Source organism: Copidosoma floridanum, unplaced genomic scaffold (genome assembly GCF_036245765.1).
Source record: "Copidosoma floridanum isolate Cflo_tuat_1 unplaced genomic scaffold, Cflo_Japanese_pri ptg000013l, whole genome shotgun sequence".
NCBI classification, from domain to species: Eukaryota; Metazoa; Arthropoda; class Insecta; order Hymenoptera; family Encyrtidae; genus Copidosoma; species Copidosoma floridanum.
In genome coordinates this window covers 9,698,447-9,720,265 of record NW_028321890.1, presented here as the reverse complement: position 1 = coordinate 9,720,265, position 21,819 = coordinate 9,698,447, and the positions used below count along the sequence as shown (strand labels likewise).

The window sequence follows — 21,819 nt, the reverse complement described above, 5'->3', positions numbered from 1 at the left end:
TGCTTATTTCATTGTGAACGTTCATATTGAAAAGGGGGTTCCACTGTTCCGCTAAACTCAAAGTGAGTAAACAGACTGAACAGACCTATACCTCTTTTTCCATCAGGCATCAGGCAACAAAGTGAACAAAGCCTATTAGACCAACCGAGAAACTTCTGAATTAGAAAGTTGTTGGAGAAGAAGGCGTTTTTGATATTTTATGTGATTGGACCTGCTGATTACGATAAAAATAAATAAAAATTTTTTCGAGTGGTGGATCAATGTTAAAGTCGCATTTGAAATTTTATTTCGCTCATATCTCAGTAACGGTAAGAGCTATAGTAAAAATATAAATAACAGCGTATAGAGCGGAAAATTTCCTATCGATTTGGTCTATTTGAATTATTTAGACAAGCACAAAATTTCGAGAAAAAAAATTGCAAAGAAGATTTTGTACTTAACTTGTAAGAGTAAGTGAGACAGAGAGAGCGACCGAGTCCCCTCAGTCCCCTGCACCCAGCAGTGTCCCCCACTATTCCACCGACAGTAGCAGCGAAGGAGAGAGAGAACCAGAGATAATGTGAGTGTTTGTAAGTGTGGCTGCTGCACACGTGCACACACGGCAACACGGCTTATCCAACGGTGAAGCACCGACTCACTCAATCCACTGAAATATCGTTTGAAGCTTCTTGTATGCCTATACAGATTTTTTAGACGACCGGCTCACACGTTTTTAAAGTAGCCACAAAAAATTTATAATGGAAACTGTTTTTTCCTTTATATATGGATTTTTTTCACGATTTTGATAATTTCCTGTCGATTAAGCATAAGCTTAGTATGAAATTTTTTTAATGAAAATCCGTTTTTTTCATCATTTACTATTTTTATTGACTACATATTATTTTGAAAATTGTACATAAAATAAAGTTTGAATGGACAAAAGTATCTTTTTATGAAATAAACTCATGAAAAGTAACTGAAAATCATAATAATTTTAAACAGGTAAAACTGGAATATTTATATAGAATTTTAAAAGATGCACAGCTTGATGTATTTCGGAATTTTGAATACTCTATGCTCAACATTATATAAAAATGCAACGATACAATAAATTATAACGCGTACAAGAACTATTATTTTGTTTTTCAAAAATCAAAACAAAATCAAATCAAAATCAGTTTTTTTAAATTTTCTGCAGAAAAATATTTTTAACATAGTTCTTAGGCCCAAATTATGAGTACGTTTTTTTTATAATAGTAAGAATATTATATAATTAGTTTTTTGTGCATTACCTCGTGTTGAAAATTTTGTGTTAAAAAGTTTTGTGAAAAAATCGTTTAGTGCAATACAATACACATAAATCCTGGCCAGGTCATTTTTTGCAACAGTTTTATCAGCGCATTTTTTTCGGCTTTGTTGGAGAGACGCTTGTGTATAAATAATTAATATTTTAGCATTCGTTGAAACGTTTTTCCATTTTCTTAACTGAAAATTTTTCGAATTAAAATAAAAACGTTTCAACGAATGCTAAAATATTAATTATTTATACACAAGCGTCTCTCCAACAAAGCCGAAAAAAATGCGCTGATAAAACTGTTGCAAAAAATGACCTGGCCAGGATTTATGTGTATTGTATTGCACTAAACGATTTTTTCACAAAACTTTTTAACACAAAATTTTCAACACGAGGTAATGCACAAAAAACTAATTATATAATATTCTTACTATTATAAAAAAAACGTACTCATAATTTGGGCCTAAGAACTATGTTAAAAATATTTTTCTGCAGAAAATTTAAAAAAACTGATTTTGATTTGATTTTGTTTTGATTTTTGAAAAACAAAATAATAGTTCTTGTACGCGTTATAATTTATTGTATCGTTGCATTTTTATATAATGTTGAGCATAGAGTATTCAAAATTCCGAAATACATCAAGCTGTGCATCTTTTAAAATTCTATATAAATATTCCAGTTTTACCTGTTTAAAATTATTATGATTTTCAGTTACTTTTCATGAGTTTATTTCATAAAAAGATACTTTTGTCCATTCAAACTTTATTTTATGTACAATTTTCAAAATAATATGTAGTCAATAAAAATAGTAAATGATGAAAAAAACGGATTTTCATTAAAAAAATTTCATACTAAGCTTATGCTTAATCGACAGGAAATTATCAAAATCGTGAAAAAAATCCATATATAAAGGAAAAAACAGTTTCCATTATAAATTTTTTGTGGCTACTTTAAAAACGTGTGAGCCGGTCGTCTAAAAAATCTGTATAGGCATACAAGAAGCTTCAAACGATATTTCAGTGGATTGAGTGAGTCGGTGCTTCACCGTTGGATAAGCCGTGTTGCCGTGTGTGCACGTGTGCAGCAGCCACACTTACAAACACTCACATTATCTCTGGTTCTCTCTCTCCTTCGCTGCTACTGTCGGTGGAATAGTGGGGGACACTGCTGGGTGCAGGGGACTGAGGGGACTCGGTCGCTCTCTCTGTCTCACTTACTCTTACAAGTTAAGTACAAAATCTTCTTTGCAATTTTTTTTCTCGAAATTTTGTGCTTGTCTAAATAATTCAAATAGACCAAATCGATAGGAAATTTTCCGCTCTATACGCTGTTATTTATATTTTTACTATAGCTCTTACCGTTACTGAGATATGAGCGAAATAAAATTTCAAATGCGACTTTAACATTGATCCACCACTCGAAAAAATTTTTATTTATTTTTATCGTAATCAGCAGGTCCAATCACATAAAATATCAAAAACGCCTTCTTCTCCAACAACTTTCTAATTCAGAAGTTTCTCGGTTGGTCTATACATGGTCGCAACTATGTTGACTGACAGAGAACACAGTATGAGGCTCTTTTACCGTCAAGCTTGAATCAGATGGCGCCAGGGCACGTCGCGGCTGTCATGGCCGTCTCACTCACACAACATTACTTTTCAGTATTGTATATATACAGGAAATTAAAGTGTAGTGGTAAAGCGCAATATTTGAAATTTTGAAATGAATAAGGAAGACAAGAAAGAATACTATGGGAGCTTCAAAGTTTCAGAATTGAAAAAGCTTTTAAAAGAGAAAGGAGCAAGAGTCAGTGAAAGAAAAGCAAAACTCGTGGACAGGTAAGCCATGACTTGGGAGCGGCAAAAATGTTGGTCTCCCAATTGCTTCGAGCCACTTTTTTTTTATCACACTATCAGAAGGAAATTTAAATTACACTTTCTTATCGCAGGATATTACACTGCACTTCATTTTTCCTACTATCTTTAAACGTAAATGCAAACAAAAATTGTCTGCAAACAACAGCAATCATTTACAAAGGAATTATGTCTTCTGCTTTGCTCATTACACAGATAGGCTCACGAACACAATACACAACTGTAAATTTGACGGTGTGTACGTATGACAGCCGCGACGTGCCCTGGCGCCATCTCATTCAAGCTTGACGGTAAAAGAGCCTCATAGGTCTGCTCACTCAATTTGAGTTCAGCGAAACAGTGGAACCCTCTTTTCAATATGAACGTTCACAATGAAATAAGCAAAAAATGTCTATGTGAATAGCTCCTATGTGAATAGCTCCAAAAAACGTACCTCATGACTCAATAGGTTTGTTTAAACCCCTCTTTGGCTCGGTCCCAGTTCTGTACTGTATACTGTATAGATTCACTTAGGTAGGTTTTGTGGGAAAAAGTATATCGATATCGATACAGTGCAGAACCGAACCGAACGAAAGGAGGGTTTGAACAAACCTACTAGATATGATTGAGTCATTTCAGATATCTAGTATATATGAATCAGATATGTTTTGATTGTTTGTGATTCCTCTGTGTTAATTCTTTTGTTTTTTTTATTGTAAAAGTGAAACACAGATTCTGATACTTATTCGACATTAAACAAAATTTGGTGAGTTGACAATCACTAGGAGAAAGGTAACGGTGAAAATTTTCTGTGAGCACGTCTTTGTTGCTGTTTTTTGGTAACATGAACACGTACGCTTGGAAGAATATTTACAGACATGAATTTGTTTGAATACTTATTTTTGAACGTTTGCTTGTTTTTTTATACACAAAGTACGAAGTGGTTTTAAAAGTAGGGTTAGAAGTAAGATCGAACGTGAAGCTAGCTCCCAAGTCGTTGCAACGGTATTGTCAAATATCTTATTTCAATTTGAGAATATGCTTAAGCTAGACCAGATATCTTCCTTTTTTAGTACAATGAATGGCTACCAGTCCTCATTTTAAAGGTATTCAAAGTAGCATTCAGTATGCTCAATGATACTACTGATGAGATTGGTGGCCAGACTCAGCTTTATTAAACTTATGTGATCGAGTTTGCAGAAATATTTTGGTTACAGTTTTTTTTTTTAATAATCTGTGATATTCATAAGTAGCTTTTAGTAAGCATACAAAGCACTAAGATGTACTATCATATTAGCTCTTTTGATTTGAACATATTTGGTAAAATACTATTTTTTTTATTTATCTTCACTCACATTAGATTCATACAAAGGGTACAGTTATTTATTAATAAAATAAATTACACGTAATATACTTGTGATACAGAGCATGACTTTATTATATTTCATTTTATTGATTATGACAAAGGAGCAAGATGTTTGGATTTGATATAGTTCTTTATTAAGTTAGTTATTCAATTAAAGAACGGTTTAAAAGTCTGCAGTAGCCTTTGTATATATTGAAAGCATTCCTGTTAATGTGTGTCAGTATAAAAACTTAAGTTGTAATAGAATGGAAAATTACTACTTAGATCTTTAAAAAACAATTTTTATTTTATGATTGTCATGAATTACCACTATTCATAGCAACTGCTTAAAATCTTCATAAATCATGATTATTTACATGTACCAGTAAAAAGTTTACAAAAGTTGAGTGAACTCAACTTATTTGTTTGTTAATAGATTTCAACACAATGCCTAGAAAGCGACACCATGAGTGGACAGGATATGTTAGAGTCATAGTAAATGGGAAGCATAAAGCTAAATGCTGTCAGTGTAATAAAGTGATGTCAAACACTTCATCAGATTTTTTGCGGAAGCACAGGTTAATATGCAACCTTAATTTATAATATCATAAGTATGTATTTTTCCTTGACCATACATTTAATTCTGATTTTTTTTAGGAATCAGAGTTGCACTAAATCAAACACTGATATAGACCCTCCTTCGAGTCCTGAGTCTTCAGCTGTACTGACTACTCCCGAGATAGTGTCTTCTTCTCTTACAGAAGAACCTAATGGAAGTGCCTTGAACTGTGAATCTTCATGTCTTCAAGCTAGACAGTCTGTAAGTATCTATTAACTAGAACCAATTGTACTAGATTATACAGCATTTCTTTACATACACTCTCAAATTTGTTTTAAAAAGTATAATCTAATGAATTGAATATTTTGACTGTTTAATCATGAGGGTAACATGATAGCTAGTGTATTTATCTATATGTGCATACGTGATAACATGTCAATAGATCACCCTAAAAAATTATGTTGACTACATGAAATCTATTGAATTTGGGGAAAAACTTTGTAACTAAATTCTTTTTACCTCTGGTGTAATAAGGTTCATGCATATAAAAAAAGTTTGCCACTATTGCAAGTATTTAACCAGTAAACATAGTGAAGTTGCTGCAGATCTATTAGAAACCATTTTTGCCTCATAAAACAAAATTTTTATCTTCTTGTTTCAAGTTGAAAAAATTTTAAATTCTTATAAAATTATAAAAAAACATCGTTTTAAAAATCTTCGAAATTATAATTTAGTCACAGATACGAGAAGTGACGTATAGTCATGTATGTTAATATAATAGATTTGTTCGATTAAGAGATTCCGAGCACTCCGAGTGAAACACGGGTTCTTGCCTCGAGCGCTCCGAGCGCTCCAACGCTCCACTGCTCCACACGTGCTCATAATCAGGCAACCCAAAAAAGCCGTAAAAGAGCCAGCTATGAATTATCTTAACCTCTTATCTGTAGATAATTTACTTACACTAGCCGTGTGTTCCAGTAGCGCTCTCCGACAACTTACCGACAACTTAAACATGACGCAAGATATCGTAAGACATAATTAGGTTGTCGGTAAGTTATCGGAGAGCGTTACTGGAGCACACCCTAGATGACAAGTAAATCGGGCACTACTATACGGATTTTTTAGGTCATCTGGGCCGAGAGCACGTGTGGAGCACGTTGGAGCGCTCAGAGCAAGAAGCAATAACGCGTGTTTGGACTAGAGTTTGGAGCACTCCGAGCGCTCGGAAACTCTTAATCGAACAAATCTAATGTATCTCGTTAGCGCTTTAAGGTCAGTGCAAGAAGAAGATGTCAGTAAATAGTAGTCTGCAAAAATCAGACGATTAATTCGCTACGTGTATGGCAATCAAGTGATGCCATGATAAGAGAGAAAAGATTGTTTGATGTTTCGTCCCGAGAGCACGCCAGGACTCATCAGTAAGGCTGATGACGTGCTCCCTGCCTTAGACACCTATATCGGTGGGGGTACCCTAGCTCAATCTTAAACGCCCTTATATATTAACCAACATGAAAATCCGGGCACTTGCGAGTAGGTTAACTTCAATGGTTGGACCCCTATTGGATGGTTGGAGAAAGACGGAGAGCAGTAATGAACATGTGGTAGTGAGGGTCCCCACACACACTCCCCTTCCAGTTACGACGCCGGAATGGCCGGATGAAGGAGTGGTGACGATATGTGAGAAGTACGCGGTAACGTGTGTATGACGTGCGAGATGTGGTGTATTAACAGAAGGCAAGATAGGGGAGAAAGAAGTTGATAGTTGATAAGGTAGATCTCTGAATCCTCCACGCTCTTGTAGAGTCCTAGAGAGAGGCGAGCAGAAGCTCTAGCCACGACCGAGACCAGAGGTCAAATCGGAGAAAGAGGGGGAGGAAGCTAGTTGCTGTCCCGAGGCGTAGAGAATACGGAGATGCTATTAGAAGGTTGCGCATGTTCAAATTTACGGGGTCACCAATATGGCAATCATGATGTTTCGTCCCGGGAGCACGCCAGGACTCATCAGTAAGGCTGATGTGCTCCCTGCCTTAAACACCTATATCGGTGGGGGTACCCTAGCTCAATCTTAAACGCCCTTATATATTAACCAACATGAAAATCCGGGCACTTGCGAGTAGGTTAACTTCAATGGTTGGACCCCTAGCGGATGGTTGGAGAAAGACGGAGAGCAGTAGTGACCATGTGGTAGTGAGGGTCCCCACATAAGTAAAGTACGCAAAAAACGAAGAACTCATTTTGCTAGAATCTTACAGTCAAAGTATACTTTTGACTGACAGTGTAGGTAAAAGGTTATTGTACATAAGTAACAAAGGAGTTCATACGGTCATATTTGACAAAGATGTATTCAGTAATTATAATTTTACCCCTTAAATGTACCTTTTAACAAAACAAAAAGGTAAGTTTGATGTGTTATGTTAATATTTTGTAAGGAATTTTTAAAGCCTTTATACACTGGCAATAGATAGTATTCTTTCTATTGAATCTGGCCTTGAAAAGTTCTGAAATCAAAATATACAAACAGTCGAGTTTTTTTTGCGCAACATAGCAACATACATTTTGTTTGACACTTGTAGTATAATACTGTTAAATACTGCTACTTGAACATAATCAAACTGAGTAATATTATTTTTTATTCTAATATTTTCATATACTTTCGACATAGCAAGGCATGAATGTATTAGATGTAAGGTTTGCACAAAGTTTTTTAAAGTACGTGTACTAAACAATATCATCCTACAAGTGTCGTACAAAATATATGTTGCACCAAAGAAAAACTTTACCTTCTTCATATTTTGATTTTAGAACTTTTCAAAGCTACGTATTCATTAGGAAGAAAACTATTCATTGTTAGTGTATTTGAAGGTAAATATAATTATTATCATGATAAACTCATGGTTCACAGCTTTTTTATTACAAAGATATTGAATGTAATCTTCAATCATACGAATGGTAATTAATAAAATAAAGCTAGTGGAGATATCACTTACGTCAAACCCGCCTAACTTTACGGTCGAGATAAGTCTGTTCTGCTTCGATATTACAATTTGAGGTTATGTTACTAGCTTTAGTGGCATTTTTGTTATAACAACTCAGATGTCAGTGTAACTTTTTGCTCTAACATGGTACATAACAGACAACTAGGATATTCAGAATCATTGAAATTATTGTTGCTTTCACGTTTGCTGTCGTAATAAATCTGTAAACTTGTGATATTTGCTATTTATAATGTATTGGATACTCTGAAGTCCTGAAATTACACACCGTTTCATCATCAGATGGCGCCAATACACTTGCACACAGCGAATTAAGGCTTCAGTGATTCCTTATAAATTATTAACTCAATACATCAAACTTATCTAACGTTTTTGTTTTGTTAAAAGGTACTATTATGGCAATATCATAACTTTTCAGAAAAATGCCATTTTTTCAATGTTTATTTCAAAAAACTTGATTACGTTAGATACCGTTCATACTAGAAAGTACTGGATAGATACGAAGTCTGTGCAATATAGATACGGTGATCTACAATGGTCCCACTGAATTTCTACTAATAGTTGCTCTTATGAAAATGTTCTAAACATATGAATGTATGCCGAGGTTAATTTGCAAAAATCATTCATAATGTTACCGAACGAAATAAATTTTCTGAAAAAGTACAGTTTCAGGATGTTCATTTAGGATGCGTTTTTTCTTTTATTAAACTACTTTATTGTATAATTCTCAAAAAAAATTTCATTCAGCTCATTACATAAATTAAATAACTCGTTCCAACAAAATTTTTAGATAAAATACCTAGTAATGAAACGCATTGATAATCTCAAATGTGTTATTTATTCAACTAGCTTTCATTCTTACATCTTTTTTATGTATTGACGGAATCCTAACATTCTAAATTACAGTTATTTAATAACTAAGTAATTCTGACAATAAATAATTATTCATTATGATAATATGTACCAAAACCATAAAATTGATGTACAACTTACTTAAAAATTTATTTTTATTGAATGATTTCTGATTTTTGTGCTACTTAAAAAACAGATTATTCATGTATGATTAATAACTACCCCAATCGCTGAATTACATGAAGCTTAGGTGTACAGCTTGTTATTCAGGGCACTCCGGGAAATAGTTATAGTTGCCTGTCTCATCGATTAGATTATATTGATACTATTATAGCTATATTACACGATTTATTGTGAGCAGCTGTTTTACTAAACAATACGTAAATCAGAAAATTTCTTGATTGCGTCTTTAACTCATGGCACAAGGTCAAAAAGAATTAAAAATTACGTTGTTTTAGTCTGTTATCTCATTTTTCTCCTTGAGCTCCAAATTATTTAGCCTAATTGGGGCTTAATTAATTATGAAAAATGGCAAAGTTAAGTGGCAATACTTTTTTTCCCAATAAAACAATAATTTTTTTTAAATAAATTTTGTTATTTAACTAGATACTTTAAGAGATATATTTGTTGAGGTAAAAAATTTTAATTTTCTTTAGATTATCCGTTAATTGTTATCTACAATTTATATTTATTATGAAAATCAAACTCTTTCTATAGTTAATGCGTGCTTACCAACTAAGAAGACCGCAGGAACGGTACAACTAATAACTTAACTCTGTTACTAAAAAATTTTTTATTTATTTATTACAAGTTTTACTCTAGATACTGAAGTTAACGTATTCACGTTTAAGGCGTATGAAATCCAGGCTTTGAATAATAAGACGTTGATGTATTCAAAATATTAAAATTTTCATGCGTCATTTAAAATTTGCTGCCAAGTTAGTATCCTACGTGTAAGGGCTCGGGTACATGGAACCGCGTAAAGCGTATCGCGTATCGGGTAAAATTACAGGATCAGGGAAAGTTAGGTACAGTACGCTTCACGCGAAAAAATTTGTCATCGTGCACGTGGGAGTGAAAAATACGCGCGTAAGTGTTTTCAAACCAATCACAGCGAGTATTTCATTGGCTTTGCACATGTTGTCTCGCTCGAACTCATAACAAAAATAAAGTTACGCCCGTATTTTTGTACCCATGTGCACGATGATGGATTTTTTCGCGTAAAGCGTAAATAAAGTACGCAAGCTGTAAATACAGTCAGCAGCTAATGTCAACAACAACAATTAAAGTATCAATTGTGTAATTAATCGAATTTCTGACATGAAAAACCAATCGTAAGAACTTTAGGCAAATTGTGGAAAGTCTATACGACCTATGCAATGTAATAAATAAGTGTCGAACTAGACTGGAGCCGCTCAGTCGAAGTTCCAGTGGCTTGCACGGGAAAAGAGCGTGCATCTGCAGCTCGAAATCACGTGCACGTTTGCACCGTTTTTTTTGCTGTCTGTGCACGTTGTTTTGTGCTCCCACCAAGCACACTGTTTTTGCCAGCAGCACTGCACCGACTTTAGCTGTGACAGAATTTCTCCGTGCATGTACCCGAGCCCTAAGGCTGCGTTTAGATAGAGTCTGGGAGTCTGCCAGACTGGCATTGAAGCCTATAAGAGTGAGAGAGAGGTTAGATGTGGAGGGTATTCCAAAAGACAGGGCGCACGCGGGTGCACACTTTTGGAGCGTTCCAAAAGCTAAAATTGCGTGCGCCTGAACTGCTCTAACTTATAAGAGGATATACATTGTGAAGGGATCTTTATAAAACCAAAATGCATAAATATATGTTGTATATGTATTAGGTGTTTTACATACATAGGTTATTTAAATTAAAAATAAAGTTTTTTGTTTATAAAGGATCCTTCACATTAATAATATCAGACTCATCACATAAGTCACCTAAAATCTACTCAGCCGATAACAAATCTGTACTTTAGACGCGCGCCTGCGATTTTTAGCTTTTGGAACGCTCCAAAAGCATCAATCCAGGCGCACGCGCCCCCTGCCTTTTGGAATACTCTCGTGGTCTCGTGATGAACCTTTCTCTCACTCTTATGGGCTTCAATGCCAGTCTGGCAAACTTCCAGACTCCATCTAAACGCAGCCTAATGCTGTATACGTCTTGTCTGGTTTTTTTCCAAATAGTTGTAGGTACACGCATACTTATACGCGACTTCAATTCGACATATATTTTTCATTATATATATTATTAAATATTTATGGGACGATTTTACTATGAGAGAGTCATCCACCTGCCCCTCTTGTCTGAGGCTTTGTTGTTCTTTACTATTATCTGAAAATTTGCATGCCACGGTAAAAGGCACTGTACTAATTGCCTACTTATATGATACATCATGCGTGCTACCTACTGTGAAATTAGGAAATACTTGTAGCCGACATTACATTGTTGGTAGCTCTTCTTAATTTTGAGAATATGCCTATCTCAATTGTACACAAGGAAAATTCGGCTTGCAGCCAATTTCATGGTAAAAACATTTTCAGGCTGAAACTAATACTGAAGAAATCTTAATTTGAGCATTTTGAGATACACAGGTCTTGTTTTCGTTATTCTAACGACTTTCTGGCCCATATTTGTCGGTAAAGCTGTGAAATAGGAATAAAGAGACTGAATTAAATCGAAACACATCAGAAATACTAGGAAAAATACTTAATTAACGATATTTCAACTTAAAATCGATGTACGTAGGATCTTTTTAAATTTACACTGGGCAACACCGCACCAATGCGTAGACTGTTCTCAGCAGTTTTTTCATTAGAGATTCAACTTTTTCTTCAACGGCTCCTATGTCCTATCTGACATGTTATGTCGGTTTGTTTACCTGCCTCTCGTCAGTTTCGTTGATTGTCACGAGGGTGGCGCTATAGGCGGGTTCACATTGCGAATAGTAACGCGGTCACCGAGGCTTCGTCTGCTTTTTCAAACTTACCTCGTAGCGCTTTCGGCTTTCGTGCGACTTGATAGTACATGGTGATGCATGAAACCACTAAAGTGCCTGCAGGACTTAAAACTGCCATTCTCTTAATCCCCACCTGTCCAACCCTCGGACCCTCGGAGCGAATACGTCGCTCTTATCGCATTTGCGTGTAAAAGCCCTTACAGAGTTGTGCAATCACATATGCATGTAATACTTATGTCATACATGTGATACTACCTGTCAACATATTAGAAGTTGGTTGCGGTGCTGCAGAATACAGAATTGGGGTGAACTGTATTTAAAAATGTGATTTCTATCGATTTCATTTGTTACACCCAACGGTTAAGCAATATTGTGACCGTAATAGAAAATGACTATCTTTTGTTGAAGTTAAAATCGCTGTTTTTTGCATAAGTTAACCTCTGCCCATTGTTTATAATGTTTAAATATCACTGATCATACAGTTTGTTAATTACTCTTTTGAGAAATCTGAGTGTACTGAAGATTATTTTGAAGTGACTAGTTTTTTGTTCAAGATTTATCTGTCATTAAAGTTTTAAAATGGGAAAACCGTGCCATAGTAGCTGGGAAGGTTTCACTAAAATAAGAAATAATAAAGGAGTCATAAAGAAGGCTAAATGCAACAACTGTTTAAGTGTTTACACGAATCATGAAAGCAAATTTCTTGCAAGGCACAGGTATGTTTTACAGTCAAAAAGTCTATTGAGTTAATGTAATACTTTCATACTTGGTAGATTTCCTTTTATTACGTCTATTGCATACTGTTACAGGATTATTTGTATAAGTCCAGTAAATACTAATCTCAGCTCACCTGAGACATCAACCTACACCAGTAATACTTACCATGCTGCACAAGCCATTGGACTTCCTAGAAAGGATTATGAATATGAACAAGAAACACAACTGGTTAGTTTTTTCGTAAATTTTTTACTTTTATAAAATTTTATTAACGCTATCACAACATTATGTGCCGATATTATGCTTTTATTGCGAAAATAGACATTCTAGAAACAAAGAAATTAAAATTAACAATTGGGATTCCAAAAAGTCACGTGACTCTCGCGATATATATAGACAATGGGGGGGGGGAAAGAAGACAGGCCTTACAGGTACAATTCTTTTTTTTTACAATCATTATTTTTTTTAAACGTTCAACGATTGTCATAAGATAAAAGCCTTTCAATTATATGTTTTCGAGGAGATGACGATACCTTAGCTATTTTTTGCCAACTCAATTAGTCTTTTGCAGCTTAAAACTTTGAAAGTGCGAAAACGCACATTAAACCTCACCAAAACACTGCTTGTTTTCCTATATAATGTAGTCGGGAATGGGATAACTTTGTACAAGTTAAATGTGCGTTTAGCACTTTCAAAGAAAAGTTTTAAACTGCAAAAGACTGATTGAGTTGGAAAAAAATAGCTAAGGTATTGTCATCTCCTCAAAAACATGTTATTAAAAGTCTTTTATCTTATTACAATCGTTAAACGTGTAAAAAAAATAAAACTAGAATTGCACCCATAAGGCTAATCTTATTTTACCCCCCATTGGCTATGTACATCGCGAGAGTAACGTGACCTTTTATTTTGATATTTCTTACAATTGAAATCACATTTTCTGCGTCTATATGTAAAACGCGAACTTTCGTAATTTCAAGTTCGATATCTCGAAAACGCATCAAGAGAGATTTTTGAAATTATTTTTCCCATTATCCTTGATAAGTTTTTCATCAAAAACCACACTTACTTTTTGTCACCACATGAATCGTAAGATCCCCAACTTCTCTGTTCATTTCAGTGTTGATTTGGGAGGTGGATGAGATGACGCATCCTTAGCCTCACGCCGAGGTAGCCTCACCAGGGACGAATCGGGCCTAGGAGGGCCCTGGGGTTAAAAATTTTTTTAATGAGCTTGCATCAGCCAGAAAACTACAGATATTGTTGCACTTCTCGCATCGACGACTTCTATGAATTTTTTAAGCCGTGAAAAGCTGCCAGGCCTTAAAAATTGAGTTTTCCGCGGATACGCGTATCAGTGCACAGAAAAAATATCAGGAAAAAAATCATAACTTTTTTTCGGGCTCTTGTGCCACCAAAAAAACGAATAAAATGTATCTCTGTTACATCAACTTATCATCTCTATTAGTTTTTTAAGCTGTGAAAGGCCGCCGGGCTTTGAAAATTAAGAGTTTTCCACGAATACGCGTATCAGCGTATACGAAAAAATTCGACAAAAAAATCATAAATTTTTTTCGGGCTCTTGTGCCACGATAAAAACAAATCAGATATATATCTATTATATCTAGTTATAATCTCTATGGGTTCATTGAGTTAAAGAAGGCCGCCAGGTCTTGAAAATTAAGAGTTTTCCGCGGATACGTGTATTTGCGTATACGGAAAAAATTGAGAAAAAATTCATAACTTTTTTTGGAGCTCTTGTGCCCACCAAAAAAAAATAGCATATATCTCAATCATATTTACTTATAATTTCTATTAGTTTTTAAAGCTGTAAAAAGCCGCCGGGCCTTAAAAATTGAGAGTTTTCCGCGAATACGCGTATCAGCGTATATGGAAAATATCAGAAAAAAAATCATAACTTTTTTTCGGGCTCTTATTCCACAATAAAAATTAATCGAATACATTTCAAATATATCTACTTATGATCTGTATAAGTTTATTAAGTTGTAAAAGTCCGCCAGGCCTTGATACGCGTGTCCGCGGAAAACTCTTAATTTTCAAGTGACAGCTTTAACAACTAATAGAGATTATAAGTTTATATGATTAGGATGTATGCTATTCATTTTTTTAGTGGCACAAGAGCTTTCAAAAAAGTTGTGATTTTTTTCCCGATTTTTTTCCGTATACGCTGATACGCGTATTCGCGGAAAACTCTCAATTTTCAAGGCCTGGTGACCTTTCTCAGCTTAAAAAACTAATAGAGATGATATAACAGAGATATATTTTATTCGTTTTTTTGGTGGCACAAGAGCCTGAAAAAAAGTTATGATTTTTTTCCTGATTTTTTTTTTCTATGCGCTGATACGCGTATCCGCGGAAACTCTAATTTTTTAAGGCCTGGCAGCTTTTCACGGCTTAAAAAATTCATAGAAGTCGTCGATGCGAGAAGTGCAACGATATCTGTAGTTTTCCACCTGATACAAGCTCATTGAAAAAATTTTAAACCCCAAGGCCCTCCTAGGCCCGATTCGTCCCTGGTGAAGCTACCTCGGCGTGAGGCTAGTTTCAGCTCCATATTTTTAAGGTGGCACAAAAGCCCAAAAAAAAGTTATAAATTTTTTTTTGATTTTTTTGTATTTGCGTATTTGCGTTACGGCGGAAAACTCATCATTTTCCAAGCCTAGCGGCCTTTCACGGCTTGAAAAATGGGTAGGGATAGTGTATAGTAGTGATAGAAACATATTTTATCAATTTTCAAGGTGGCAAGGTAGTTTCAGCTCCATCTCATCTGAGGTTGTAGATAATATCTGTATTGATAAAATAAACGTAAGATAGTTATTTTTCTACGCCCAGAATGTCAGAAAATTGCTACTACATTGATTTTATGCAGAAATTATTATGAAAAAATCAGGTGTAGGTTTCGGGACTCCCGGCAGAAATGAAACTTCCAACTTGAATGTTATTAAACTTGGTATAACAGAAAGTGAGAAAATTAGATTACACCTTATTTCAATAGGTCTTTAAGAATCTCATATTAAAATAGTAAAAATTGTATTATTAAGTATTTGAGCACGCGCGTGCATAAAACATATTTATGTTACATGTGACGCATGTTACACGCATTTTAAATACTTCCATGTTTGCTATATGTATTGTTTATGTACACGAATTGTTGGTTATGTAATGCAGAAACAAACAAAAGTTTTCACCATAGTGCCCCTAAAAAAGGTACTTTTGTCAAGTTACGCGGGACAAAAATACTATTTATTTAAAATTTTTTATTCGTGCATCTAATATGATATCATGTACTTACAATCAACTCTTGTTGAAATCATTGCATCTGACGAATTTTTTTTTAATTTTAGGTACCGTCAAATTAAAATAATCCACTCTATCTGATTGAGATTAAGGGAAACAATTGACATATAGCTATTTTCCATTGTAAAGTTGTAATTTGTCATTAAGTTCGTTTTCTATGATTATTTATAAAATAATATTAAAATTTACCCGTGCTTATGACTGATTTCTACTAATATTAAAATGAATAATAAGAATATAGGTTGTGGTCACGTGAAAATTATACATGATAATACATGATAGAGAATATAATTTAAATTAATTCATATCTAGGATATGTAGGATGTAGCTTTGCCTTTGAGATATGACTTATTATTTTTAGAATAATTACGATTGTTTAAATGAATCCGTGTAACATATATTTTTGCTCCTCAATAATTAATTTCTATACATGGAATTATTTTTGGCCTATTTGGCTTTCCTTTTGAGATACGACTGTTTTTCTAACTTTGAGAGGTTATGTTGTAACAAAAATTTTTTGAAGGTTTTGTCAAAATTTGTATTAATGTTCTAAATATGCTATACTGAATAAAAAAAATGTTTTTTTACTTGTTCTTTTCAAGATACAGTCGAAAAAGGAAACAATTAAGATTATGTTTGTGCATAGTCCAACCCTGCTATATTTTTGCACCTTGATCATGTAGTTCCCCTTTAGGAGGCCCGTAAAAATTATTATTTTTAGCCAATTTTGCTTCCCTTTCGAGAAACAGCTTTTTTTCTTGTTTTCAAAGGTAAGATGGTCGTATTATACATATTTAATACTTAATGCAACGTAATGCACGTTTTTTTACACACATGTATACATATGAACATGTATGTAATGACCGGGACGTGAAACACACACATATATCTATACATATATATATATACGTATCCAAAATTCATACGTATACTTTGCCTCTAGTACAGGTACAGCTGTAATTTTTCTCTTTTCTCATTTCTTCATATACCAGTACCTTATCAGATTGAGCAAGCACATCGGTTTAGTGTTTAATTGTAGCGTATAGAAACATACATACTAACATACCTATAACATATGTATACATTCATAGGTATAGAACCAGCGTGAGGGGAAAGGAGCAAGTAGTGAGCTTCGGGGGAGTGAGCGGACAATCTTGGGACCGCTCGTGATTGGTCGACCGCCATTTGAAACTCATGGGGAGTTTGGTCATATACTTGTATGTATGTATGTATCCATATATATATATATATATATATATATATATATATATATATATATATATATATATATATATATATATATCGTGACGTATATATATACTAAATGATGCGTTGTCAAGCTCACGCCTTTCCCCATGATGTCAGGACTCACCGTCGAGTGAGAGAAATTGTCCCTTTTGGAAAAGGTTATTAAGAGTGGATTGACCAAATAAATAAGTGATTAGATCGTGTATTATGTTAGTGTACAGTAATAAATTTTTTTTTGGTGTTGTCATGTGTACTACTAGATTGGAAAAAATAAAAACATGGGTTGCGACCGTAAATAACACAGCATATATGAGTATATACATACTTGCACTTGTGCGAAGCTTGAGAAACACAGGTATTGCTTACATTTATCTATTCCTCACAACACAGCGCTCAATAAGAGAGTGGCGTTGGCTCAGTGGTAAGCGTGCTTGTTTCTGATACAACGCAGTTCTAGGGGTCGTGGGTTCGATTCCCGGTGAATGCAGATTTTTTCAAAAACTGTTTTCATCTGGAAAAACTCCTATGTAACCCCGGCTGTTTCGGGGCGGGTTTTTCCGTGGAATTTTCCTTCAGAGTAATTCCATGGTTTTTTCCTTGCCCCACAGGTTTTCGGGCCTGGATAAATGCAAAACAGTGTTAGGGCTAAAGGTAGGGATTAGCGGACCCACGGGGCTTTCCTGGGGATACTAATTAGCCTGGATCCGATGCTTCGGCAGAGAGCGCCAGCTTAACCGGTGAGGAGTGGACATCCTGGAATAATGGAGTCTTCTCCGGGGAAAGGCTACACAGTGGTGAGTGGACCCGATGCACCATCGGTGCAGAGAGTGTCAGCTCAACTGGCAAGGTGTTCCACCGGAGATACTCACACTGTGCCCATGGATTTAGGTAGAATGCGAGGAAAAAGGTTGTGAGATGGGTGTGGTAATACACCCCCACTCATAGGTGGTGAGTGAGTGGCCCCCGCGACTAGGCCAAGTAGGCTGTCGTGGTAACCCGGTATAAAAAAAAAAGAGAAAAAAAAAAAAAAAGAAAAATAAAACACAGTATTCAATAAACGTAAATACTAATGACAGGTTAGGTTAACTTTTATACATTTATATAACGTTTCCGTGGATTACCTGTATCCTTTAAGCTTTACACAAGTACAAGTATGTATAATGCACTTATATATGCTATGTTATCATAGTCACAATCTATGTTTTTATTTTTTCCAATCTTGTAGCACACATGACAACACCAAACAAAATTTATTACTGTACAGTATCATAATACACACTCAAATGATTCATACTTCATTTAGTCCATCCACTCTTAGTAACCTTTTTTTTAATTTATTAAAAAATTTTCCTATAAGGCTCCGTGCATTCTGGCGATCTTAACGAGGGTTAATTTCTCTCACTCAATGGCGCCACCTGACATAGGCGCATAGCGAATATAACCTCGTCACTGAATTCGATCCATCCGGGCCTGCTACGGACAGTATACAGTGGCTGGATCACTTTCGGTGCTTTAACGGGTCCGTATCCCGATCAGAAACCTTAGTGGGGTGCTGATGGGGTCCACACTAGGCTGCCAAATTAACCACATGTGGTCCTAGAATGGCATCGTCACGGGGCGTAGATGTGGTCCTCTCTAGTGTGCCCCAAGAGGAAAGAAAGCTTACCTAACTCTTTGTATTTTTTGTGTAGGTATATCATTAAATTTAATACAATTATCATAAGAGCATGTGCCTGATTTACCATGCGTGCTATGCAGATTATGGAGTTTATCGGCCGTGCAGATAAGGAAGAATTAAATTACGGTCACATATATTTAACCCAAACACGAAAATATATAATGTTTTCGACAGTTTTGGGTAGGTTATTGGGGCATCCTACGATGGACCCTCAACTCGCCCCGTGACGCGCCCAACAGGGTACCAATTTGGCAGCCTAAGGGGGACCCCATTAACTATAAGGTGGCAAACCCATTAAATTTCTGATCGGGCTACTCACCTGGTAACACCGTCTATATGGGCCATTAACATTAGTGTCCGGTAGCAGTAGATGACCCGTATGGTACCTTCAGGCAAACCGGAGACTATTTCTATTCGGCGCGGTAGACAGTAGAGTGGCGCGCGCTGCGAAACAGAGAGACGGAGTGGGAGGGATGAGAGAGGAGATTGAGGAGAGGGCTTGGGCAGCAGGGTGGATGGCTACGTTTTTCGCAACCCATTTCCCCTCACGCGGCTGTGTACGGCCTAACATAAGAAGTTTCACTTCAAAAACGTTTGACCAAGTTGCATTAATCTTTTGCAGGGGGGGTACATGTTTTTGAAGGTTATTTTATGGTAGTAGAAGAGTTCCAAGTCCCAATCCTGTCGCTAATAGCAGTTTTCAATAAGATCTTGGAATATTCTATTCATTGATTTTGGTTGCGGCTGGGGTATAGTATTGACCAAATTGCACTTTTTATATTACGATATAATTCATAATCAAGATACAAGATCATAAAAGTACTCTAGATCTTTACGAATCATGACGTTTCTTAACTTTTGCAAAAGTTGCGGCAGGTAATTTTTTTATACACTGAAGGCTCAGCTCGTAGTTAACCTATTAAAGAAAACCGTTTTTCTAATAGACCAAGTGCTGAGGCCGACGGGTGGTCAAAATTTTAACCAGCCGCCACTTTTACCAGAATCCAGGAACTTCATGATTCGTAGAGATCCGAAATATTTCGGTCATATTTCATAGTGGTAAAGAGTAATGTGGTAATTATAGTTGTGCTATATGATCTTTCTTATTAACCCGCCACAACTTACACCAATAGATATAAAATAAGAAGTTAGGAAGTGCCATTTGCGGCAAGATTTGAATGCATTTTGTACCCGAAAATTGACCTCCAAAAATATAGATATTGTTTTCTCATCTACAATGTTATCTACAGTGCATCATCTATTGTCTTAGATGAGTATTATAGATAAGATCGGGTAGGGGGTCTATTTTTTTGAAGGTCGATTTTCGGTTACAAGATGCATTCTAATCTTACCACAAATGGCATTTCCAGATGACAACATTTTGTTTCTATCCATTGGTGTATGTTGCGGCTGATCAGTAAAAAGGATCATGTGGCACAACTATAATTACCATATAACTCTTTACCACTATGAAATATGACCGAAATATTTCGGATCTCGACGAATCATAAGGTTCCTTAATTCTGACGAAAGTGGCGGCTGGTTAAAATTTTGACCACCCGTCGGCCTCAGCTCTTGGTCTATAAAGTGAACATGCTTCGTTACTTCTTAAGACGGTCCGCGCTCTGAATTCTAAACGTTTCAAACGTTTATTGCGTCTGTTTAAATCAAATTGGAAGTATCGACCATTGTTAAAATAAGGTAATAGAATTAGTTGGGTTTTTAAAAAACATAATAACCGAAAAAGATACTAGGTACCTATTAAGTGCAGTATAGTTGTCTGTTTTTAAGGAGGGAATGAAAAAAAATAGACTCAAAGTTCATCTGTTTTAGATTTAGACCAAATCTTTTCTATCTCATCATATTATTTGTAAAAACACAAAGTTACAGTAGTTTTGTATCCATTTAAGTGTTGAATAAAAAAATATTTCTAGTAATATACGTTATTTGTGCTCTTAACCTATAAATAAATACCTGATCACATGTTGTGCTAGGAAATGATTGATAACAATTGTTACTTGAAAGTAATGCATGGAATTTTTGGAATGAAAGCATTTGCCTACACACTTGCTATTTAAGTATTGAGACAAGCAATATGCACACGTTTGCTGGTACAATAATTACGAACGTTCTGATTTGAAATTGTTTTTTACTAAATTTCATGATTCATGAACATAGACGTGTTAAATTAATTTTATTATATCAAATATCTGTTACGATTCTTTATTAGGTAAACAATGCCACGTCCTAGGCATAACAACTGGTTTGGTTTCAAAGAAATCAGAGATGAAAAAAATATAATTGTTGCTGCTCGATGCAATACTTGTGGTGTGCGCCTTGCCAAAAAAAGTGCTGATGGTTTGAGATCTCACAGGTAAGTTAAATCCTATTGTACAACTCACGTGAAATAATAATTACAACTAAAATGTTTGAAATACTTGAAATCACTTGAAATGAATAAAACAAGGAACTCAATCATCTAAACATACATGAGTCGAAATAGTAACTCTTTGTTTTAAGACATTACACTTATTTAAAAAATCAGTTTTTCGAAATTTATTAAATTTTTAGTAGAAATAAAATATTTTAAGGCTACCATTATAGTTATAAAAATAGTAAACAAATTTTTTATTAATACTTGATAATATTTATTCATCATTTTTAGAAGAGTATGCTTACTCCAGCAGGCACAGATTGATGCAGAAAATGTTGAGTACTGTTCGAGCAAACAAGTTGCGCGGGAGCGCGACGAGGCAAGTACTCCTCTACCAAGTACATCAAGTAAGTTTAAGAGAAATAAATCAACTGAAAGAATCTCAACGAATTATTTGCCAAATTGTCCATGTCAATCAAAGGAACCTCAATTGCTGCCTTCACCAACAAATATGTCGATACTCCACCAACCTGTAAGTAGTTTTTATACTTTAGATAAATATTGTTCAATTTATTTACAGACTACCAAGTACAGGAAACCTAATCTCTAAATGTATAGATGATATACTCCTAAAGTGCTCCAACTT

At 35.1% G+C, this 21,819-nt stretch overlaps 1 protein-coding gene across 5 annotated transcripts in view; it reads left to right on the top strand.

The window, feature by feature from the left end:
• Positions 1–3,803: 3,803 nt before the first annotated feature.
• LOC111643479 (uncharacterized) overlaps positions 3,804–21,819 on the top strand; it is a 41,210-nt gene continuing 23,194 nt past the window's right edge. The window contains exons 1-4 of one of the 5 annotated variants that reach the window (XR_016292952.1): positions 12,280–12,557; positions 12,651–12,786; positions 21,030–21,173; positions 21,465–21,705. Coding sequence is in view for 4 of the 5 variants with exons in the window: in XM_089591304.1 (XP_089447430.1) it covers positions 21,037–21,173; positions 21,465–21,705 (378 nt within the window). In the remaining variant the exon portion in view is untranslated. Of the gene's footprint in view, positions 3,893–4,090; positions 4,132–4,907; positions 5,050–5,128; positions 5,292–12,279; positions 12,558–12,650; positions 12,787–20,438; positions 20,501–21,029; positions 21,174–21,464; positions 21,706–21,819 lie in introns of those variants that run through there. The other 4 variants (XM_089591305.1, XM_089591306.1, XM_089591304.1 and 1 more) reach the window with 4 other exon arrangements.